The sequence below is a fragment of the Anguilla anguilla genome, chromosome 16 (assembly GCF_013347855.1).
Source record: "Anguilla anguilla isolate fAngAng1 chromosome 16, fAngAng1.pri, whole genome shotgun sequence".
NCBI lineage: Eukaryota > Metazoa > Chordata > Actinopteri > Anguilliformes > Anguillidae > Anguilla > Anguilla anguilla.
Window position 1 is genome coordinate 8185934 of NC_049216.1, and position 26434 is coordinate 8212367.

Genomic DNA, 26434 nt, shown 5'->3' on the forward strand with positions numbered 1-26434 from the left:
GCACGTTCAAACACTAGCCACTTATATCACCAGAAAATGAAGGACAAACACCTCGATATTGAAAGCAGATTGTTGCTATCGCTTTGTAGCACCGCTCTTACATTTTAAAGTTCCTGATGAGGTATTTGGTCATTTCTTTTGTCGCTGAGTGCAGTCGAGTCCACGAGCTCCAAACAAAAAGGCTTCTCAATAATGCAGTTTCTTCTGAAGACTGAGGCTAACCTCTGCTTTCCTTCGCGCGTCGATATTTACACACATCTGTCAGCGTCAGTCTGTCTGTGTCTGTGCGCGTGTATATGATTCAGTGCCTGCAGACGTAGTGTTGCGTGTCTGTTACTACATTTAGCCATCTGTCTTGGTGTCTGTTTGCGTCTGCCTGTCTGTCTGTCTGTTTGTTCGGTCTATCAGTGGATTTACACACACCTGTCTTTGTAAACCTAGCGTCTGTCTGTCTGTACCTTCCTTAATACCCCCCCCCCACCCCCCCCGAGTCTTGGAAAACTCTCCATCTGTGCTGCTGATCCTTCTCTCCCTCCCTCTTTCTCTCTCTCCTTCTCTCCCTCTCCCAGGAGTGCTGTTGGGTCCCAGAGGCAGCTGGAAGGAGGAATGGTAGAGATGAAGTTCTTCCCCTCCAGCTAATCTCCCCTCCGTCACCTCCTGTCTCTCCACTGCTCCAATTCAGTAACGCATCACGGCTAACACCCTATAGCCCCGCCCCTAACTCCTCCCACCCTCTCTCCACTCTTCCAGTGCAATAACAAATAACAGCTAACACCCTATAACCCCACCCCTAACCCCTTCCACCCGCTCTCTATTCCTTCAATTCAGTAACACTTCACAGCTAACACCCTATAGCCCCGCCCCTAACTCCTCCCACCCTCTCTCCACTCCTCCAGTGCAGTAACACATCACAGCTAACACCCTATAGCCCCGCCCCTAACTCCTCCCACCCTCTCTCCACTCCTCCAGTGCAGTAACACATCACAGCTAACCCTTTTCCAGTCACCTGGTGTTCACATGTTCCATCCTGTTATTGAAGGTCACCATGATCATGGCTCGAGATGCCTGGTCACTGCAAAGCTATCCCGTCCAGCTCTCTGTGTGTACATGCGTGTGTGTATGTGTGTGTGTGAGTGCATTTGCGTGTGTGTGCATGCGTGTGTGTGTGTGTGTGTGTGTGTGTGTGTGTGGATTCTTCCTGGGTCTCTCTCAGATGCAGAGTGTTCTTTAGCTGCGTGAAACCCTTCAGAGCCTCCCCTGCAGACTGAGTCATTCTGCTCCTTCAGATCTGGCCTGCTGCCCTCCTCAGAGTACAGACCAACAGAGTAAAGATCTACAGCGTTCAGCTCCACAGCGTTCAGCTCCACAGAGTTCAGCTCTACAGAGTACAGCTCCACAGAGTTCAGCTCCACAGCGTTCAGCTCCACAGAGTTCAGCTCTACAGAGTACAGCTCCACAGAGTTCAGCTCCACAGAGTACAGCTCCACAGAGTTCAGCTCCACAGAGTACAGATCTACAGAGTACAGATCTACAGCGTTCAGCTCTATAGAGTTAATCTCTACAGCGTTCAGCTCCACAGAGTACAGCTCTACAGAGTTCAGCTCCACAGAGTTAATCTCTACAGCGTTCAGCTCCACAGAGTACAGCTCTACAGCGTTCAGCTCCACAGAGTTCAGCTCCACAGAGTTCAGCTCCACAGAGTTCAGCTCCACAGCGTTCAGCTCCACAGAGTTCAGCTCCACAGAGTTCAGCTCCACAGAGTTCAGCTCTGTACTGAACGGTTCTGTTCAGACTCGCTCACCTGTTTCTCTCTCATGTTGTCCTCTGCTTTCAGAACCATCAGACCCCATAATTCCAGTACTTTGCAGTCACTATGGCATTTAGCAGCAGCTCTAATCCAGAGACACTTACACATCTTATATTTTTACACGCTTTCTTTGCACACTGCAGGATTAGAACGGGATGACAAACCATGACGACGAAAGCTGTCTAATTTTTTTAAAGAGCAGTAAGCCTACCCGGCACAACGCAGAACAGCTTTTATTTTTTTTCCCTTATAACCGATGACACGGTGAACCTCCAAACTTCAGAGGCAGCGCAAAACGACTCTAGGAAATCACCTACAGGGGGTTGATACGACAGCCAATCAGCAGGGAGGCCAGTGATCATGTGATGAATCTGCGTCGACCGCACGGAATCCGCACGCCCGTGCTTCTGATTTGCCGTCCTATCAGCATTGAATAACGCTTGGACTTGTGTCACCGCGTGATGGGAACCTCCACTAGGGGGCGATAGGTCCAGCATGAAGCAGAGGGTCAGTACTGACAAACAGACCTGCCTCCTGAGGACGATCTACCCAGTAGCTCAAATTGTCAAATTGACTAGTCTTAAAATAGTGCTAGCAATTCAGATAGTATTACTTTGGCTCCAAGAGCCCGGTATGGCTTTGCTGTATCTTTACGGCTGACACAAGATCACAAAAACAACGTCCTGATATGTAGTTCAATATAAATTAGCTTTTGAAGCTTATTTTAACACGTGTAATTTATTTATTATAATTTTTATGAAAGACGGTCACCTTACCCCAATCTCACCTTTTCAGAATAACTTTCTTAATTGACTATTTGTTCATCAATATAAATGTAATTTGTTTGATTTTCATTTCTTTTTTTATTTTAAAGAAATAGCACCACTTTTCCCCAATATTACCTTGCAACAGCAAATGTGCAGTAAAATGCAACTGGCACACTGATTAGTAATTACATCACATTGCAGGCATTTAGCAGACACTCTTATCCACAGCAACTTACACAACTTTTACGTAGCATTTCTATTGCATCCATTTATACAGCTGGATATATACTGAAGCAATACAGGTGAAGCACCTTGCTCAACGACAGAGTCCTACCAGGGAAGCTGCAGCCTTTAGGTTACAAGACCAATTCCTTATCCACTATACTACACTGCTGCTCCCAATTTGATTGACAGGTGGGATCCTTATCAGATGTTACAATGCAAGAAAGTGTTAACATCTCACAAAAATAAATAAATAAATAAATTCGAATTTGAAGCTGTTAAATGGACCAACTGGTCTATTTCACACTCAGTCATGGCACTGGTTTGTGTACAAAGTAGGTCACTGTGATAAATCACAGTTTTATTTAAAAAATGAGCTTGGGATTATTCATCCTCAAAAAGCTCCACATATATATATGATATGATATTTTGGGTTCTAAAAATATTATAAATTTCAAAAGTCTTATTCATTATAATAAATATTATTATAATAGCATATTTCAGAACATTGTAATGCAAAGCCATGATACTACATGCTTCAAGAATGACTTCAACTTAAATATCAGGAGAACCCACAGATTTTCACCTTTCACAGGTTATCAGGCAGTTTCATGTTTTATAAAATGTTTTGAGGCACATCCATCCATTATCTATACCCGCTTATCCTGGGCAGGGTCGCGGGGGGTGCTGGAGCCTATTCCAGCGTGCATTGGGCGAGAGACAGGATTACACCCTGGACAGTCCGCCAATCTGTCGCAGGGCACACTCACCATTCACTCACCATTCACTCACACACTCACACCTAGGGGCAATTTAGAGTCTCCCATTAGCCTACCTGCATGTCATAGCCTACCCACGCGGACACAGGGAGAACATGCAAACTCCACACAGAAAGGCCCAGGCCAGATTCGAACCCGGGACCTTCTTGCCGTGAGGCGACAGCGCACCACCGGTTTCGAGGCACAGTAGCATTAGAATTATGGGCGGGACAGACTGTGATTGACAGGGATGTGAGAAGCTTTAAAGAGCATGCCGGCGCATGCACGGTGCGCATAAGTAGGTCATCCTGATGGGTAGCTCTATTTCTCAGAACGGCGGCCACCCATAGCGATGCCAATATTTGCGCTAAGGGAACTGAAACACGAGATGAATTCCCAAATCGCCTTTTATAAAAGGATGACTTCACAGATATCAGAAAGCTTGGACAACGGCCATTCAAACAGAAAATGTAATGACTGACACACACGCGCACACACACACAAACATGGACACGCAGGCATACACACACACACACGCACACACACACAAACATGGACACGCAGGCGCACACACACACACACACACAGGTACACACACACACACGCACACACACACGCACATACATGGACACGCAGGCGCACACACACGCACGCAGGCACACACACACACACGCACACACACAAACATGGACACGCAGGCGCACACACACACACACACACACGCGCACACGCACACACACACACACACACACACACACGCAGGCACGCACACACACACGCACACACACACACACACACACGCACACACACGCACACACACGCACACACACGCGCACACGCACACAAACACATTTGCTGTCATTTTTAAGTTAACAGCGATTTTGAACAGCAAAATCTTTACCGCAGTCGCCTGCTCGTAATGTTTCTACACCTAGGACACTCGTGGTGGCGGGAACTGCGACGGCGCTAAAAAACCAGAACATTCCGTTTAGTCGTGCCGTATCGCAGAAATCGGCGCCGTGGGAAGAGCGGCCGACCGGCGGAGGACCGGGCCACAGATAAGCGCCCGCTCTCGTTTCCCTCGCGGGGCCGGCACTTCTCCCCCAAACGAGCGCTGATTACAGGAATGTTTTCCTCCGCCGTTCTGACACTCTCTTCAAAAAAGCACCGCGCTGCTCAGGGACGCCAGATCTAGACGTGCATCCTTTTAACACACACACCCCCCTTTTCTCTCTCTCTCTCTCTCTCGCTCTTTCTCCCTCTCTCTCTCCTCTCTTTCCTCTGAAGCTCGGCGACAGCTGAGAGGCAGGCTCCGCCAGCGTCTTTCTCCAGACCTGCATATTCGACGCCCTTGAATTCTTCCCCCCCCCATCGATCCCTCTTCGCCGTCTTCATCGACATTCCCGGCCGAATAAGGGACAGGTGGGAACGCCGATGAAGACGGCGAGGGAAGGATGAGGGGAAAAGAACGGAGAGATGAGTGAACGACGGAAAAGAGCGGCGGATTGGCAAGGATGGAAAGAGGAGATGAAGTGAAAAGAACAGTAAGTGGTAGTCGAAAGTATATGCAAGCGCACGTGCACGCTGATATATACACATTAAACAAAACACATGCACATGCACATTTGAACGCACACACACACACGCGTACATACACATGAATGCACACACACGAACACATGCACACACACATACATATGAACACATGCATATATGAAGACATACACACACACACACACATACACAAATGCGTGCACACACATACACACCCATGCGCACAAACATGCATGCACACGCACCACACACTGCCGCACCCCACCCCCCCCAAAAAAAAATCATGCTCAAACGAATTAGTTCATGTCAGTTGTAATAATCTGAGTTTCTTTGACAATTGCAGATATCAGGCCTATCCCTGTGTCAACTCATGCAAAACTCACATACTCAAACGTTTTCTCTCTCTCTCTCTCTCACACACACACACACACACTTCTCACTGTGACCTTAACATTCTGGCAACAAGGACTTTAGCTGTCTCTGATTCCCTCTTTCCTCCTCCTCTCTTCCTTTCTCTTCCTTATCTCCTCCCTCTCTTTCTCTTTCTCCCTCTTTTCTGTGTCCAGGTTGCCTCCCTCTGCCCCCCCACCTTCCTCTGCTGAGGAGGGGGCTGTCACTGTAGGGGCATGGATAACAGGTACACAGGTACACACACACGCACACGCACTCTCTCTCTCTCTCTCTCTCTCTCTCTCTCTCTCTCTCATACACACACACACACACTCTCTCTCTCTCTCTCTCTCTCACACACACACACACACACTCTCTCTCACTGTCTCTCTCACACACACACACACACACAAACACACACACACTCTCTCTCTCTCTCACACACACACACACTCTCTCTCTCACAACACACACACACACTCACTCTCTCTCTCTCTCTCTCACACACACACACACACACACACTCTCTCTCTCTCTCTCACACACACACACACACAATCCATACACTTCATCTCCTTCACTTCCACTGACTGGAGTTTCACAACAAACGGCGTACGACATCATGGCTTCTGCTCCTAACCGAGCCAATCAGCACGTTAGTAAAGTGGATCAATTCCCCGGCTACAGGAAGGCTGCAGACTGAGGCCTTGAGAGAAACTGGCTATACTCCACTACCGATGGCACCACAGCCTGTTTCCCTGCACCCACGGTGGCGTTCGCTGGCTTCGCACACCAGATGTGAGGAATTTTTAAATGGATATGCCTGATCCCCGACGCATATGGAACGGCAAGCAGGCCGAGGGACAGAGAAATATTTTGCGGGAAACAAAGCTTAATGAGACCAGCTCGGATTCATATAAAAAACACGAGGTGTACAGCCAGCGATGTAACCAGGAGCAAAAAGCAAGAGTGTTAGGCTGGGGTGAGGTGAGATGGGTGTGGGGAGTCAGGCTTGGGTTGGGTTGGGGGGGGGGTTGAGGGTGGGGGTGGGGAGTTAGGCTGGGGTGGGGTGGGGAGTTAGGGTAGGGTAGGGTGTGGTGGGGGTGGGGAGTTAGACTTGGGTGGGGTGGGGTGGGGTGGGGAGTTAGGGTAGGGTAGGGTGGGGTGGGGTGGGGGTGGAGAGTTAGGCTTGGGTGGGGTGGGGTGGGGTGGGGTGGGGGTGGAGAGTTAGGCTTGGGTGGGGTGGGGTGGGGTGGGGTGGGGGTGGAGAGTTAGGCTTGGGTGGGGTGGGGTGGGGTGGGGGTGGAGAGTTAGGCTTGGGTGGGGTGGGGTGGGGTGTGCTCTTTTTTTTCACTTACTTTTTAAAGGAAGCATTTTACAGCGCAAATGCTGACGCCTGCAGATCAGGCTTACATTTGAGAAAATGGACATGGAAACAAATACAGAGGACATGACCTTGGTGTCCTCATTGGTACTTATGGCCCTGGGTATAACTGCATTTCAGATGTAAACTGCATCAAGTCAGAGAGTTTACCCATCAATACTGCACAGGTGATTCAGAGTTTACCTGATCAATACTGCACAGGTGATTCTGCTTCACAGTATTACCTGATCAATACTGCACAGGAGATTCAGAGTTTTAGTTTCCCTAATCAATACTGCACAGCTGGTTCAGAGATCGCTCAATACTAGTCATGCTGAAGCAGCCCAAATGTATATTTTGTAGATTAGTCACACTGTCTGAAATGACAAAAGACTTTCAGCATAAAATGTGTATTCAGACTGATATGAAGGTGCAGCAGTTATACTGTGTGTCTGTTCATAGACCAATTATGTTTATAACCCAGTTATACATCTTTTCATAACCCAGTAATACATTGGTTCATAGGCCAGTTATACATGTTTATAACCCAGTTATACATCTGTTCATAGACCTGTTATACATGCTCATAACCCAGTTATACTTCCGTTCATAAACCAGTTATACATGTTTATAACCCAGTTATATGTCTGTTCATAGACCTGTTACATATCTGTTCTTAACCCAGTAACACATCTGTGCAAAGACCAGTTGTACATTTGTTCATTACTCAGTTACAGCGCTATTGTTCTTTACAGAGCTTTAATTCATTACATTACATTACAGGCATTTGGCAGACGCTCTTATCCAGAGCGATGTACAACAAAGTGTATAACCATAACCAGGAACAAGTATGTTGAAAACCCTAGAGAGAAGTACCGTTCCAAGTGCAGGGAACAACCGCATAGTTCAACTTGGACCCTGAAGGTTAAACTGATTAACACTTACACAAACGAGAACAGCAACAACGCAGTCTATGCAAAAATTCACTCGTTATTAAATTCAAACGGGCGGCACCATACCAATGCGTGACCAACACTAACCGCTAAAAAATTGGCGGGAAACTACTCAAAGCAGTGACGGCTACAGCACAGCAGCCGCTAATGTGCTCTTTTAGTATGAGAAGATGCCACGCAGTGGCTATCTCTGTCTGTCTGCAGCAGTTCTCTGTGCAAATGACCTCCACAGAGAGGAAGATTCGTAGAGCAGGATGTCTCTCACGCTTGTTAGGCGGGCGTCCCGGAGTGTAATTACATCATCGAGCAGCGCTGAGAAGGCACAGTCCTTCCTTTTAAAGTTTTCCCAGGGATTTGTGTAAAACACTGGGTGGGGGGGAGGGGGGGGTTTAACCAGGGCTGGTACTTCCCTCTCAGCCCTCCACACAATGGAAATCGGGAGACGTACTCCATCGGACAATCACACACAAGTAAGCTGAGGGTGTGTGCGTGTGTGTTTACATGTGTGTGGTGTGTCTGTGTGTGTCTGAGTGCTTATGTGTTTGTGTGTCTGTGTAAACAAGCTCCAAATGGTCAGGGGCCAAATAAAATACTGCCAAAAGACAAAAATGTGCTTACCATATGGTTACTGTGCAGGGCAAATGTAATCACCTTCACCGGTGCACCCACCCGTCCCGAGACCACCCCAACCCCCGCCCTGCTCGCTCGCTCGCTCGCTCGCGTGCGCTGCGTCCCGCATTCGAGCCGGCAACCCCAGACGCACCTCCTGCTCGCGGCTGTGCCCGTCCCCGCTCCTCGACAAATAAAAATCAATGCTTCCCCATTTCAGATACATAAAAATAGACCAAGTCAGGGACAAGAAAATCCAAAGTACGATCTCCAAGGTCAGAGCACAGCCTCTGGAGTTACAGCCGCGACCGCTGCATCCGCGCAGCCTCGTCACCGCAGCGAATGGCGCGCGCCGGCCGACGGGCCAATCGGGAGCCGAGCATCCCGGAGAATTTGCATATCGTTCCCCAGTGAGGTCATCCTCCTGCTGTAGTTACAGTAGCACAGCCATCAAGCGCCACATTTATCACGGTCTCATTCCGCTTACCCCTTATCTGACTGCGCTACATTCCTATGAAGCCGCGGTAAAACGTCTAGTCAGGAGCAATGTTTCCGTTAAGCCATTTTATGCGCGTGCAAACAAGAAAAGGCCGCATGGAAATGCCAAATTTAAAATAAATTTTAAAATCCTTGAATATCGCCAAAGCGTTTTTACAGTCACCCAAGGTGGATTTTGATGTTATTTGATAAACAGCAGTGGAACAGAATTTGTTAATAAATGATAACGTAGGGAATGAACTCATGAGCTTCCCCTGTCAACGATGGTCCCGATCATGCTGCACAGGAGGTCAAACGTCATTTTGGACATCCTAATGTTTTGCACCCAGAGATTATCTGTAAAATTCCTGAGCACCACGGCCTCCCAGAACTGCTTGCGGCGTTAAAATATTGGCTACTACATTTCCCAGTCATCCCTGCCACCGGGGACAGCTTGCAGGAAAGAGTTATTACTTCCCAGATGGCAAACAGGTTTTGAAAATCCATCTCCATTTTGGACGTTTTTGAGAACTAATTTTGTCTCGCCCAACACAGATTGTTTATGCACTGAAAATGAGTGTATACACTTAAACCTCCGGCAATATGCTACCCCACCAAGGGGAGCCAATGTTCCTGCCCCGACATTCCCAGGAAACATCTCTTGGTGACCCCTGACCCCGAGCCTTATTGAGTCATGGGTAGTGTAGTACGCATGCCTTTGCTGGGGTTCAGTGTTCCCTTCCCAAGAGTGTTCTTTCCTCCCCTCACAGTGTTGCTGATCACACTGTCTCCAGACAGAATTTGTTTTAAGCGACAAAAGTAGGATTTCACATACAAACAGGAAGTGTGATAATGTGCTTCCACTTTTTACCGCCGGCAAAAAGAGTGCTAGGCGATAATCAGAGGTGGCGATAAAGTGGTGGTAAAAAAAATGTAACTACAGTGCATCAGTCATATCATAATTAAACATTAATGTACTGTAATGCTCTTCTCATCATTTTTTTCTCCAACAAATGCTCCCGGGAGGCTTCACCGCCAGACTGAACAGAGTTTGAGTACAAGCACTTCTCTCCAGTTCACCAGCCAGTTGCCAAGTTTACAGGACTTTTCTTTTAAACACTTCATACTAACTGAAAAATCTTCTACATCGAATGATAGAGAAGCGCATAAAAAAAGGCTGCCTCCCAACCAGAATTCTTTGGGAGAAACTCCTGATCAGGACCATGAACATTAAGCCTCTTCTGTCTCACAACTGGAATTTACTGTCAACAAGTTTTGCCGATGTTGTGTGCAACAACGCATACTTATTTCTTTTCTGTCAACATTAGGTGTGTGAATCACCTTTTTCCTTTGCTTTTTTCATTTATTTATTTATTTGTTTGTTTATTTGCTGCCCGTACAACAAGGATTTAAATAAGGAATTATCATCAGCACATCATAAATTAAAATTCATAAATTCATAAATTATCATTTCATCAGCTCAGGGGACTGGCAGCTGGTGGACAACAGGGGGCAATATAGTGCAAAAATGCAATCGCTTCCTACAGGAAAACTTGTACATGAGTAATAGCTGGTGGTAGGCACTATAAGGGGAACCAATATACTGAGGGAACACTGTAGTACTTTCTCACAACATTCACGTCTGTAATAACAAGCCAGTTACTTAGTTTCAGTAACAAGAAAAAGCAGTGTAGAGTATGAAATGGCTGTAACTAGAATAACTACCTTATTGTGCCCTCAGATTTTCAGAAATACATTGTCAAAATACAGCAAACAAAAGTGAAACTCTATTGGAAAGTCCTTGCTTCACTTCAAATGTGTACGTACTGTGCCTTTAAATTTTCAGCTCACTTCACAAGAGGTCAGTTGAGTCCAGCTCAGACTAGTCATTCCTTCAGCAATTGAGGCGCAGATGTCATATCTGTCATCAAACAAGCACCGCATTAGCAGGGGATCTTTAAAAAGTCCCTTGCAATTATCCCCGGAGACATGGGAGTGAATTTCACGCCTACTACGTTTTATGAAATTGTGCCTTGATCCCTTGTAAATCCAGCCGTCAGCGGCGCGCTAAGCTAAGTTCAACGCAGTCGGCTCTTCAGGAGCCAAAGGCTGGAATTAATCTTGCCTGCAGTGCATGACTAACAAAATAACAAACAAATGATTCGCTTTCGCCTTTCGGCGCGCAACCGGCTCAGGAAACCAGGTGAAGTGAGTTAACTGCGCGATCGAGTGCTTTAATTGGTCAATTAAGTGCCGAGTAACGACAAAAACCAGCAGACCCTGCTTCTCTCCAGGGCAGGACTGCATAACGCCGGTTTTAGAAGGTAGCTGTCTTTACCCCATAAAAAAACAAAAGACTCCGTTATTCTGGCTAGTCCATGGGGATACATTTTTATTTGGATTCATAAAAATAAATTCTAAAAAAAGAATAAAATGACTCTTTTTTTTTTTCTGAGCAGGCCAGTCATCTCCGGTCTACATTTCGGGACATGGGGGTTGATAGCTGCACTATCCTCTAAAATGTGTTCACAAACCATCAATTTTACTTGCAGTACGTTCATACGGTATCTAGCCACAAACATTATCCATTATCCATTGTCAAGGAAAACTGTACTGTGAAATCAATGTAAAGACTACACACTCTATAAATTCCGATATTTGTGAATCGCATAACACAAATAAGGAACCTCTGCCTAATAAGTAATAATAATTTTACATTTTAGTTAGTTAGTTAGTTAGTTAGTGTTTTAAAATGCTTGGTTCGGCTTGCTCAATGTGCATGTTTTCCATACTCAGTTCACTGAAGAAACACATCAACTGAATGACTCACACGGACTGTAAACTTACAGAGCTCTCGATCAGGAACCCAGACCCAGTGTCTCAGCCACTGACACAGGATCCGGCTCACAGGCAAGGAGCAGATTTATTCAGGATTGCGTGTCTTACCCATGACCAGCCAGTCAGTAGCCAGCCTCACCCACATAATCACACACACACACACACACACACACACAGTGTGGCCAGCCAATCCCTCACATGACCCACCCCGCCCCCCATTATGACCAGCCAATCCCTCATCTGCCCTGCCCTGCCCCCCACTGTGAACAGCCAATCCCTCACCTGCCCAGCCCCGCCCTCCACTGCAACCAGCCAATCCCTCACCTAGCCTGCCCCAAACTGATTGCCATATTTATGTCTGCAATTACTCACAAGCTCATCACCAGTCAATAAATGACACAATCATTTGATTACTCGGTTTATTTCACCATGCTAAAGACTACAGCCTGAGTTGAGCATCAAATTGTACAAACATCCTGCCTACTAAAGAACCCCGACACAGTTAATTTGGGCACAAAGTAATGGGCATATAAAATGCTGTTATATTCTAGAAAATAACATCGCACAAAATGTACCACAGCCCTGTGGCATCATCATTGATATCACACAGCCAAATGGCCTATGCATCAAAGCAGACCTGAATTTCACATTCACAGAATGATCTGCACAACTCTTTTAAGTCGTGCAAATACGCGTGCTGGGCAAAGTAGTTGTGAATTATTGGCTCTGTTCTGTCAGAGTAATGTGTTCTAAAATGGACTCAGTGAACAGGTGCAGTGTTTTTGAATAACTATGGAGACTATCCTGTTTGGAAAAGAGAGTTCCGTCAGAACTAACCTTCCTTCATAGAGGCTTACAAATTCACAGTACTATGAGTCTGACTGGGTTAACCTTACAGTGCTATGAGCCTGACCAGGTTAACCTTACAGTGCTATGAGCCTGACCAGGTTAACCTTACAGTACTATGAGCCCGACCAGGTTAACCTTACAGTACTATGAGCCTGACCAGGTTAACCTTGCAGTACTATGAGCCTGACCAGGTTAACATTACAGTACTATGAGCCTGACCAGGTTAAACTTACAGTACTATGAGTCTGACCAGGTTAACCTTACAGTACTATGAGCCTGACCAGGTTAACCTTATAGTACTATGAGTTCGACTAGGTAGATGTGAGATGACCCTACTCCTGAAATTGTAGTTTGCTAATAAATCAATTGTCAGTTACCTCATCCAATTAATCATGTGCTTAACCATGTAGGTGGAACTCCTAAAGGTAGCGATGATTTAAGCCAACTCAATCACTGACCTATAACATAATGATGGCAAAAACGTGCAAGAACCAATTGATTAGAGTCACAAAAGAGGTTCTCTTTCCAGACCTCGTAAAAGTAGAGATCAACTGAAATCCCACTGCACCCGCTGATCATGGAGTGTTTCTGTGCTTAAGTGCTTCGTTTAGCCTGAGATTAGCAAGAGCGTCCACGAGCTTTGTGTCCACAGCTTAAATCAGCTGCCGATTGAAAGGAAACCAAAGAGACGCTGCGACTCTCCAGCGCCTCGAGCCCGAGGTTCCTGATCTAATGACTGAGCCCCTGGAGTCCAGGCTGCTTTAGGACAATGAAAGGCTGCACATTAAAGTGGCTGCCTGGAGTGCCGGTAATTCTGAACCTGAAGCTAAACGCGCAAATGCGCTAAAAGCGCATTGTTCTCAGCCACTGCAACTCTGCTACAAAAGTCACTTTATCCTTCCAAGACCCACCAATTCATTGTTGTCCCCTGCAGGGGACATGAGTCGCCCGTCTTTTACCTCAAGAACCACGCATTCTTCCGTGCTGAAACCTAGACTACAAAATCATTTTCAAAAATATACCTTTTTGAAAATATTTTCACTGCAACATGTTCTTGTCTTCCAAAATACGTGTTTTATGACAAAAAATAATAATAATGCCAAAAAAAAAAAATCTTCCAGGACTTCCAGGAGGATATCTGTTCAATTAAAATTTGAACCACAAATATTAGTCGGATGTATTTTATGCTAATTTCAGAGGTCTTAAATGCCCTGCAGCTTACTCCTGAACACTGACTCAGACCAGCCCAGCACTGGTCAGGCATAAACTGAAAGAATCCCACATAACCTTTTGATGTCCTCTGCGGCCAGATGAACCCAAAAACGTACACTGGAATATCTCTGCTAAAAGAAAACACACACATACACACACACACACACACACACTATATATATATACCACAGGTGTGGTGGTGATCATTGAAATATACAGGAACTGTAGACAGCTTCCGCTTGCTGGTACCATAGATTCCTATGGGAGCTGCTCAACGGTGTATGACCCCAATTCGTGGAGGCTGCCATGTTTGATCATGGGGCTTTCGGCACCAGAGCGTGCAAACTGGGTGCCTAAACGTAAAGGATCGTGGTAAACCGGTAAACGCAGCGCAATGACGTGAACCCGCGGCATTCGACCGCAACAAACAGTAATGAGTAGTTATAGCCAGCCGGCAAGCCACAACTTCTGAAGCATCTTCATTTTCATTTTTTTTCATCACGATTCATCACCATGAACAATGAACAGAAGAACATTATGGCAGGTAACATTATTACCAGTAATATTAACATAAATAACATCAAAACAACAATACAATCTGTAAGGGAAAAATGAGAAATTACTGTTTACATATTTACTCGCTTCTATATAAGATTAAGAAATCATTTTAAATATCATTTCTGTCTAACTGAGAATTATTGGGAATGCATAGCCCCTCCCGTGTGTGTTCCTATTTTCCCCAGAAAACTGTCTCTGTATTTCTCCATTGTTTTTAGTCACTGTGACATGATAGCCTTGAAGAAGTCAGAACGTCTAAACAAGTCTGTATCTCAAAAATCCAATGTTTTTAACCAGAGACAAGCTGCAAAACAGTTTGAGACAGACAGGTTTTGGGAAGCCGCCTTTCACCTACTTTTAACTGTATAAAATGAATGGCTTTTCACCTGTTCTGAGAGCTTTCATACAGACGTGTTGTGGTGCTGTGTGGATTCTCCTGTTTGGCCAAATAAATATATCTGAACTGAATATTGTGTGCAAGTCTGTTGGACTCTTCTCACCAACCGGGGGAAATTAAGGGAATTTCCACCACAAATCAAAACCGTAATGATGGTGGCTTCAGGTAATCCTAGGTCAATGTTCAATACTCAACGTATTCTGATACATCGGTTTTGTGCAGGCAACTCTCTCGGTTCAAGTCAATCGATGAGTCAATCACAGCCTAGTACTCGTTCATGCACGGACGTGCCCGTGTAAGCAGGTGCGCACTGTGACGTAAAACCATGCGGACCAAATTGGAATTAAATAAATCGTCTTCTGGTAGGCTCAGATAATAAATCGGTGCATGGTGAATATTCTTTTCGCTGTGAAGAAATTGTAGTTTTGATTGGACTTCAATGGAGGAAATCACTTTTCGGCACCAAAGGCTTACTAAACTGCAATGCCTCAAGTGACCACTGGAGTTGGTCAGCTTCGCGGAGAATTGCAATCCCTCGGCCTCTGGTAGAGATCGCATTGTTCTTTGCTCGAGCAACTCCTGCTGGCCGTCCGGGCATCAGTAGCTTGCTGTCCAGTCACGCGTATGAATAGGTATCCAGTTCTGCGAGTGCGCGGCTTGCGCCGCGTTCTGAAAATACTATAAGCATCTGACAGGCGCGTGTTTCGGAGGCTTCTAGGCGCTCTCCCGAGGCAGCAAGGGCCATATATGAGCATGCTTATTGTACATAGTTCGCGGCATAATTGGGCATTCCAAATGTTGTTCTTATTGGAGATGCAAATTTGTATTTGTATTTTTTTAAGTCAACCATTAACTCTTTCAGTTAAATAATAGGTTAAGTTGAATGAAATAGTGCTCTGAGATTAAAATATTCGTTCATGTTCATTTTGATTAGCAGTAGCACTGTTGGGTTTTTCATAGGGAAATTTGAGTTTATACCAATAACCAAAAGCATTTGTTTCGTTTTGGTTTGAGCTGTTTACTACTGTGGTTGAGTGGTTCACTCAAGGAGAGAAGAACAGCCCTTCACCAGCTGTTTGAAGCTACAACCTCTGCATTACTTGTCAGTTAATGAGACGGACATAAGGGGTTCCAAAATCCAAGGCCATATGTTGTCGTTCTCTTTTTACCATTTTTTGGACAAAAAGCAAGTTGAATCCTAGATCGTGCACTGAGAACCTCATCATTTATTGAAAACCCTCATCCTGAACATGATACAATGAATCGATGATGTATTGATTAACTGAGACTACTGTAGTAGCCGAAGTTTCTCTTCCCATGTAGAATCCGATAATCCCTTTTTTTTAACGGAAACGGATTTGGGGTGTTTCTGAAACCTTTAGCAAAATATTGGGGCGTTAAAAAACATGTCTCATAACATTGAATGCATGGCCCTTGCTTGTCTGTTTTATTACAAAGCAAATGAAGCTTTGGCTTTCACAAGTGTTCGGGATGCTTGATGTGGATTGCTTTTTCACAGACTTCGCTGCTTCAACCTTTTAAAATGTTCCAGAAAAGTAGAAAAATAGAATAACACAGAATATTAACGAAGAAATATTCCGATTTTGTGATGGCTTTGCAGAGACAACAGAGGTAGCGGGTTGTCCTTTTGTGTTCATTTGCCGGCGAGAGACATCGATCCTGCAGGCGTTATAAAAATGACTCCCGGTGATTTTTATTGTCCATTGATTCTCATCTACAGTGACACGGTGTCAAAAGGGGGGATTGCTTTCTTCTGCGAGTCTTACCGGCAAACTAACAAAGAAGCCGTTAACACCAACTCCCGCTTCAACACACTAACCATCTGATGTGTTTGAGGGCTGTCGCAGCACTCCCTCAACACCACAGAGTATTTACTGAAAAGATAGTTGACTTATGGAGAAAGAGAAGGGGGAGAGGGTAACCGGCTTAATGCTTAACGGGCTACCTCGCACAAGAGCCAAGCATAGGAGAACGCACAACGATATCAAAAACCAAGCGGTTTCACCTTATCCATCCCAATTTCCCGGTCATGCTGCTGCAAAAATGTCTGAAGGTCAGGGGACAATTACACCGCTCGCTGAGGCAAACTGGGAAATGTAATATATGTTTAGTGAATATGTATGATATCGAGATAGAAAGTATACGAATTTTAGCATCATCCTCGAATAATGCATGCATATAGGCTGGTCGGCGTCAGGTAGCTGTAACCGTAATTACCAAAGGTCCACAATAAATACGTCTAGCAGAACTCTCTTTGCACTCACTCATACAGACACCGCCACGAGCGCGCGCACAATCACACGCGCGCGCGCGCACACACACACATACACACGCATGCAACACACACACCATCTTCTTAACTCCACCTTGAGACGTGCAGGGAATTAAAAAAGAGCACTACGGTGTGGGAAACCACCCGCAGGAAAGGAAGGGAACGATCCCCTGGTCTCGTGCCACTCCATGTCACCCCCCCTCCCGCAACCATTACCAAGTAGACAAACGATCAGCCAATCAGGGCAGTCTCAAGCCTAGTGGCATGCGCTTACGCATCCATACACTAGCTCAACAACTAGCTATAAGATACGATCGGGAAAACTTCAGGATATTTGCACGAGTTGTATCAACGTCTGTTCACTTGCCTGACGATGATTCTTGTCTGTCGCCAGCCGAGTATATTCCGACGTGCGATTGCTTTTATGGAATATTTCAGCAATCCAGTTCAGTGTTTACATATCTGTTGTTAACGGCAGTGTTGGGTCGATTGGGAAATACGTTACCAAAGTAGCTATAATTCTGAATCAGTGGAGGACAGTTTTGCTCAGTGGCAGGGCTATGGTTTTCTCAGTGCCACACGTCCATCCTTAATATTCCCAGCTGTACTGTGACATTGTTCACACACCGTAATTCACAACGAAGTCTCATTATTCCGTCACCGACACTACACAGATCTCATTACCTAACATCAAAAAGAACAGAACAAAACAATCCGCGCCCCTTTTCTTCCGCCCGCTCCACAGCAGCAGGTGTTAATCTTGTGTACCGAGTGTTTCGTCGATAATTGGAATCGTGCTCCCTTGTCCCACAGCGAAATGACGCCAGGAATATACTGCTGTAATTGGAAAGGAAGCAGATTGGCGGAGGAAATTCTTCTGAACATCACATTATTGGGGAACCACGCAAAAAACGTGTGGGAGAAACAATACAAACGGATGCCCCCGTTTTCACGCTTGAAGTCTACCCCTAACAATTCCTTCAGGCATCCACTACGAGAAGACGAGCAAGGAGCGCACCCGGACGGAGGTGGCGGGAGACCCGCACGGATGCACTCATACACACATACTTGTGGCCGTGAATGTGAATGCTATGACCTTGTATTGTGTTCTCCTGTCAAGTGCCAACGACGTGAATATTGCACAACATTGCAAACAACTGAGGGATGTAGGTGGGCAAATGACCGACGAATGTTACAATTTTGAAGTTCCATATCGCAGATGCTGTTAGTTAAGTGCTATCGCGTTTTTTTCTTCATAGGACACTGTAATGGACACTTCCTGCTGGGAATGCACAAATGATGAGAGATCAATGGCAGTGCACGACATGCACAAAACTAGAAATACCAACGTATGTGTCTAAGTAATAACGCTGACAACGGGCAATATAAATGATGTTCATATATTCAGTGCCACTGGCCCCGACTCCTAAAATAACATGTTGCCTACGCACAATTATAGCAGTAAGAATATTCGTGAATACGCGAAATCATAAAACCATACGCAAAATCAAATTCTGCTTTTTACAAACATAAACAGTACATACAGGGGGGAAAGTACAATTACGCGATGACTTTCATTGTTACCTTTGCTGTTCTCCGCTTCCCTGTTCAGATACATCGTTTCCGACTTTCTTCAAAATTAGATAGTTTGGGTTATTTCAATGTCTGTTAATCCCGTGGAAAAACTCTGCCAGTCCCGTCCACTAGCTCGTGTTTATTGTCTTGTTGGTCAGTTTGTGTGCTTGTGGGCGCGCGTGCTAGTAGATTGCCCGTATTTCGATTGAGCAGGTAGTCAGTCTGTCGCTTCTTTCTCCTCCTATCTTTCCACCCTCCCTCTTTTTTTCTCTCCTCCTCTCTCCTTTCCCACTCCCTCTAGATTGTGCCGCTCACAGAGCTGGCCGCGGGAGAGCGTGCAGGGAGAAACGGGGCGATGGAGCTGCAGTTCAAAGCGTCTCCCCAGCGTTCATTGTGCACAGGTCCTCCGTGGCCCAACGATAAACCATTTCGTGTACTTATGTGTTAATGTGACTTCTCTCGTGTGCTATCACACATTCATCACATTTCTGTATAGCCTATAGGCTACCTCGTTTGTGTCCGGTTGTCAATTGGTCTAGCTAGTCATCATAAAATAAAATTTATTTATAACAAAATAAAAATTATCGAAATCATCAGTCACCATCTTTATCGTCATTGCTCTTTTCTTTTATCCTCGGTGTTTGGTGTAATAAACACGTTACCAGGTTTCTGTGAAGAGCTGGTCGTAGATATAATATCGATTCCAAATTTAAATGACCCATGGTTTGTTTGCACTAATACGGTCATATATCATATCAATTGTCTGTAGACACAACTGTCAAATGTGTCTTTGGTTTGCATTTAGACTGGTTTCAACTCTGTCTTGACATTAAATAGGCAGGTAAGGGAATTGGTGGCAGGTGCCATAAACCGGTGACGAAACAGTAGAGGGAGAACAGGTGACACCACCTTCCCCTGTGCACGGCCGTCTGTCTTTCCCCGCCCCCTTTCCCGTGCCTCTCAGCAACTACACACGTTGGAAACGAAAAGGTAAATACGCCTGCGGATCCTTTCTGTATATCCCCCATACACGCGTAATAAATTCACATACACTCAATCGCACAGGCGCACATACGTAAGCACGGGCTGATCATGCGGGGCGGGGCGAAATTTGTGGCTGACTAGCGACATCCAGGGGCGTTTCGGCGGAACAGCATTCACAAGCTGGGGTTTGTGCGCTTCTCTGTTCGGCTAACCAGAAAGAGCGTTTCCAGAAGGAATATAAATAATTAAACCTGGATGAAATTGTCTAAATTACCCAAACAACGTAGGTGCTATAAATTACTAATTTGGGTTTTGCATCCTAATCTGCCCCCATCCAATTGCCAATCACGCGACGGGGATTAACAATAGCTGACTCCTTCAGGAGCGAGAGTCAAAGGAGAGCATAGTCAGGGAGGGCATCAGCCCTGAGGGTATTCTCTCATCACTGGCTAAACAGGCTCCTGCGATCGGCCTTCACCAGCTGCACAGACTCCCAACTGTCTACGAAATACGGCAGTGTACAGCTCATCTTACCTGCAAAGTAAAAGTCAAGGAAGCAGCGCTGACGTTGGACCAGAAGAGGTATGGATCCGGCCCGGAGTCGCTTGCTATCTGGGTTTGCTGGCCGCGCACATTCGAAGGACCCGCCTGCCCAAAGTTAAGGAAGACGTCACAGTTATGACGATGAGACAAGACGGAACTCAGTGAAGGTCAAAAATATAAAGGATTAGAATTTTTTTTAAGTGCGTATTGTCCAGCACTGTTACATGTTTATTCTTTCAAAGAAACATTGTCGGGCTATATGAACGTTTCGATATTTCTTCAATCTTCACAAAATCCCGAATTAAATGAGTGCATTTACACGCACCTATCCGTCAGGTATCCCCTCCCCCTCGCTGAAGTTGTATTTGTGCCTGATCCGTAATTAAACTTTGCTTAATTTCCTTGTCTTAAAATAGCCTACTTGCTTTCTCATTCCAAATTAAGCGATACATAATCGTTGATTAAAAAACATATTAAGTAGTCTGAATGACGTGGGCCGATATAGAATTATGTAACGTCGTTTGTTATCCAACGATTCGAACGGAAGGAGGGCAACACCAACCAACGTCTTTACTTGGGCCCCTGTCGTCTACCTGCACTTGGAGCCTATCAACAAAGGACTGCCCAGCTCAGCCGGGTGGACAGCAGAGTGAACAACAGCTAAAGGAAAATGCTATTGGGAGGACGGCGCCCGCCTGCCCGCCACTCTGCCAAACTGAAAAGGACGTTGCGGGGATTTACTGTAATACTAACCGTAGGCTATGGCATTCCACTCCGTGACACCGAACCGGAAATACAGGCCAAATAAGGAAGGGAACTGGTTCAAAAATAAAAATGAAAAAAGGCCATACTGCAAGATAAAGTATCGAGCTGAACAACGACAACACATTTTTAAAAAGTATCTTGTTCTTGTTCTGCATCCATAAAAGATGAAAATGGCTCAGTGGAAAGGAAGTGCATGTAGGCAGTAGAGCGCGCGCTTTGCTCAGCAGTACATGGTCTTAAGATGGACCGTACACTGTTAATGCCAAGCTATGCATGCGCAGCTATACATGGTCTTACCATAGATCATATATCAATCTGACGCATTTTCAAACCCAAAAAAGTGGTATCTACCGACCTGCCACTAATTTAGGGAACTTGAATCTCCAAGTTAAATTTGACAAAAAAACCTTACTTTAAAAGTTTAGGCTACTTAGAAACACACTGTATGTTGCCCGGTTTGAACAAGCTGTGCAGAAAAGAACAATATAATATATTATACAGACATAAATATGCATATTCATATTCTTAGTATGCTTATTCATGAGAGATTAATATTTTCTGTGGTGATTAATTTAGATAATGTTACATTAGCATGTTACCCAGCATGCAATTTTGTTAAAAGTAGGGATGAGGTTTTCTCTGTACCTCTAGAGACATGATCCTAACACTTAATTACCATTCTGCAGCATAATTACAGGGAGGCGAATCCAAACAATGCAAACTTTGAAACCGTCAATGACAACATCAGAGAAGAAATGGAGCAACAGTAAACATGAAGATGGTTCATTTCATAATCAGGTAAAAAAAAAAAACAGAACAGGGTTGTGTGTGCACATGCTTGATCTGATTGTATAGAATTATTTCATTTTCATCCATCCATTATCTATAACCACTTATCCTGAGCACAGCCCCACAGCATGTCTTTGGGAGGAAACCAGAGTACCCGGAGGAAACCCACACAGACAAGGGGAAAACATGCAAACTCCACACAGAAAGGCCTCAAGCTGAGATTCGAACCCACAACCTTCTTGCTGTTAGGCAACAGTGCTACCCACTGCACCACCGTGCCACCATTATTTAATTTTACACTACATTTACCAAGGCTATAATCCGCACTCAGAGAATAGCATCCTCGCTCGGTTTAACCTCACTGGTGATATTGCAATCAGAAAAATCAGCAATGACCATAACAGTTTCATCATCTAGGATTTTGAACCAACTCTGCTCACCCTCACAAGTATAAGTTATGAAGCATTCACAGAAAACAGCTTGACGATAACTTTTTAATGCATGTTTATTTTTTTATTTAATTTTTTTTTTTTGTCATGGCATTCTTCTAATTAACACCCAGGGGGAGTGTTAATTTTCCCATTACATGCACATGATGTACGTATGGTGTGTTAAGTGAATGGTCTCCAACGCCGTAGGGGGGAGTCGTGACAGTCGCACTCACCTTTTCCGTGGCGACTCGATTTGACACCATCCTAGAGGAGCTTTTTTGAATAATAAACTTTGACTGCTGGGGCTTATTTAGTGTTACCATGGCTACATGTTACTGTAGGAGCTGCCTACCTTTAAGGATTGCTTCTTGTTAAAGTGACTAATGAAATTACCATATCGCAGTAATAAGTAAATAAATGCATACACACTCTGTGACTGGAGGAAGGTGGAGATTTTCCCAGTTACATGTGAAAATGTATATATTCATGTTGCCTGATTTATATGTAGTTAAATAAGCATGCATTTGAATACCACATTACTATGGAATATGTGAGCAGAGCGGTTTTTTGTTTTTTTTCGTGGTGAGCCTTCCTGGTGAGCCATTATGACATTGTACACTCACACTACCATCTGTAATTATGTTGTCAGGGGATACATGTTTAAAAATAGAGGCGCAAAATAATTTCTAAATGATTCAAGCAAGTTTTGTCCATTCTGCGGCGAATTTCAGCTTTCCTTGACCTTCCTTCCTTTCCCATAACGCATTTCACCAGTCAGTGCAAACCCAGGCACCTCTTTAGCAGAGAAACTATCTTCTGATGGCTTTGTCAGGCAAAAGTCCAGTATACCAGCAGCTATTGTGTTTTATGTTGCTACCAGTAGATTTAAGTACAGTAAAGCATAAGCTAGCAACAATTACGACCACCATTACAGTAATCACCCTACACTCGCACAGATTTTTGGGCAAAAGAGATGTAACCACAGACAATTTATTAATCGGCAAATGCGTGTTTAAACAGTGAGTCGGAATGGTCCTCAGGGAAGGTCTGGTGGCAAAATTTGAATTTGAAATAAAAATGGTTATCAAAGTATCAGACGCAGTATGGCTTTTGTGAAAGGGCATGAGCAGTGTGCAGGTATATATTTTACATAAATTCAGTAAATCCAATTTACACATTATCCCTCCAGCATGTGAGAGATATATGACATTTATGGAAATGGGAGGTGGAACGGGAAAGTGAATTGTATTCCCTATGCATAAATATTGGTACAGATTATTTTGTACGATGTCCTGTCTTAGCGGGTATTGGTTCTTGTTGCTGTGTGTTAGAGTAAATGTTGTTGTTTTTTTTTGTTTTTTTGTGCTTCTCATGTTTGTGTTGACCCTGGCACCTCTTTTTGGCGTTCGCTAACCTCTGTGTCTTGATCGCAAATCACATAGGCTCCAACACATACACACAATTTACACATTATCCCTCCAGCATGTGAGAGATATATGACATTTATGGAAATGGGAGGTGGAACGGGAAAGTGAATTGTATTCCCTATGCATAAATATTGGTACAGATTATTTTGTACGATGTCCTGTCTTAGCGGGTATTGGTTCTTGTTGCTGTGTGTTAGAGTAAATGTTGTTGTTTTTTTTTGTTTTTTTGTGCTTCTCATGTTTGTGTTGACCCTGGCACCTCTTTTTGGCGTTCGCTAACCTCTGTGTCTTGATCGCAAATCACATAGGCTCCAACACATAGGCTGTCCCCCCCCCCCCCCCCCCCCCCCACCCCCCCACCCCCCCACCCTTCGTCTTTACTTCCACATGTGAACAGGTCCTTTCTATCATTTGCTCGAAGGGTGGAGGCATGTTTTCCAGATCTGGCGGGTCCCGTGTCTCATGTGTCCACCCTGGATCCGGGAGCACTGCTCTCCCTGCTTTCCCATCGAGCGTTACTCGCTTCTGCTGCTTTTACGTCTTTCTTCATCACTCCCCCTTATTTCTGGGCAGTTAGTCACAACGGTCACTTTCTGCCCCTGAGCCGGGTTTATTATTTCCACTCCATGTTTTCTTCTGGCTCCGTAAAAACCCGTTGCAGTCGGCGTGAAAGCAAACGAGTAATATGCTACGAGGGCCTCTTCCTCTTCCTCTGCATTCTTCAGAACGGCGGTTTCCCGTTTCAGTTCCCGCCGTCGTCTCCGCGGCGAGCGGCTCGTTTGTACCTCTGCTCGTCAGTCGCCTCGCAGTCTCAACCGCGCCTGCGAGGCTTCTCAGATCTGCCGATTCGCTCTCCTCGGACCACCCGAACGCCTCATTTCCCTGCAAGGCGGCGTACGACGGTTTCGCTAACTGTCGGCAAGCTGGTGCATGAGCTCAGGCGTAATTAAAAAGTCCTAAAATAGACTGTAGCTCCCACTTTGTGGCCGATGTGCTTCCGATGTGCTCCAACCTCTGTTTATACCGCTCTACTAGTCCCCTGGTCTCCGCGATGCCGAATCAACAGGGAACACACAATCAGATGACAGAACGAAAAGATGAAACGCATGCGGAACAGACAAATGTAAACAAAACTTATGACAGGGATCATAACACTGCCCTTGCTAAAATAGGGCCTCAGACTGCACATGCTAAAAAAAGGGCCCCAGGCTGCCCATGATAATATAGGGCCCCAACCTGCCCATGCTCAATACAGGGTCCTCGGCTGAGATTAGATTGAACTCAAAACAATGGTCAATTCTTGCCAATTTCTTTAAGCAGAAATGAACTGTCATAAACATTTTAATTGTTCTTTTTATACCTGGAGCTGTGTGACTCTCACGTTCTATATGTTTGTCCATCCACTCCTTAAGACTGATGAATGATGTCTCCATCTTAATGGTACTGGATGCTGGTTTCCATGGTGATGGCAAAGGCCAACTCACAAAGATAGCAGATGGCAGAGGTGACACCACAAAAACTATCACAACATTCATATATGATATTATGTTGAATGATTAAATAATATATAAATAGAAACGTACAGTACCTCCAGGCACATTGTTGGCTTGAATCAGTTTGGAACTGCAAATCGGATATTTTTGGGCAACTGTCCACACAATAATTTTACAAGTGGCCAGACAGGATTTGTATGTTTAGACTAATTACACGTTTCGTCATGAAGTGGTGACACAAAGCAGCACTATGTCACCTGACAAGTGAAGAAAAACACCAGATGTGACCAGTCAATACGCAAGTCATAGCCAGGCAGATCCATCCATCCATCATCTATACCCGCTTATTCCTGGCCAGGGACGCGGGAGATGCTGGAGCCTATCCCAGCATGCATTGGGTGAGAGGCAGGAATACACCCTGGACAGTCCGCCAGTCCGTTGCAGGGCACACACACCATTCACTCACACACTCATACCTAGGGGCGATTGAGACTCTCCAGTTAGCCTACCTGCATGATTTTGGACGGTGGGAGGAAGTCATGCACGGGGAGAACATGCAAACTCCACACAGAAAGGCCCAGGTCGAGATTCGAACCCGGGACCTTCTTGCTGTGAGGTGCTACCCATGGCACCACCGTGCCACCCCAGGTACTGCATATGTAAGACATCAGGATGAAATAGGTGATTTTTGGGACAAGAGAAACAGAAATGTGTACACTTGCTTTAAATATTAAAATACAGGAAAACTGGCTTATAAAATATTTTGTTTATTTCATATTCACGTTTATGGCAGACTGCTCAATTCGCAGAGGAGTAACCGAGCATGCACAGATGATTCTAAATAGTCAAAGTGGCAGCAAATGGCAAAGGGGATGAACAGTGATGTTCCTCCACATATGGTGCACTGTACGTAATATCATTTCTAAATTCCTGCACATTACTGGCTATTTAAAAAAATATTTGAAAAGCAATATCCGTTTCTAAATATCTATAATATTAATTCAAATTATTTTTTGTAGTATTAACGTGCTTTCCTGAAAATTTCCAGGAATTGCACATAAGTTTTTTTTTTTTTCTTCCGAATCTAAAGAGAAAGTAATTTAAGTGCTTGACATATGTCTCGTAGAGACATGTATAACAAAGTGTGCAATTTTCTTTCATTTTATTTAAGTACGCTGGCTGAGTCGGCACTTTCCAAGTCAACTTTAGTTTGTGCTCCCAACTTATTTACATTAGTGCATAAAGGTGCCTCAATTTTTCATGTTCACGCAAGATCACTTTCCTGTGAGAGATTACAGAACAGGGAGGGGAAAAAAAAAAGTTCTACGGCAGCTACAACACCGTTCTGTGCAACTCTGCCATCATTTAATCAAAGTCTAA

General features: G+C 44.9%; 1 protein-coding gene across 1 annotated transcript in view; it reads right to left on the minus strand.

The window, feature by feature from the left end:
- The window catches only part of LOC118215240 (synaptotagmin-7-like), a 172748-nt gene extending 153821 nt beyond the window's left edge, over positions 1–18927 (minus strand). The window contains exon 1 of the mRNA XM_035395808.1: positions 18632–18927. Coding sequence (XP_035251699.1) covers positions 18632–18665 — 34 coding nt within the window. The 5' untranslated portion in view covers positions 18666–18927. The remainder of the gene's footprint in view (positions 1–18631) is intronic.
- Positions 18928–26434: the final 7507 nt, after the last annotated feature.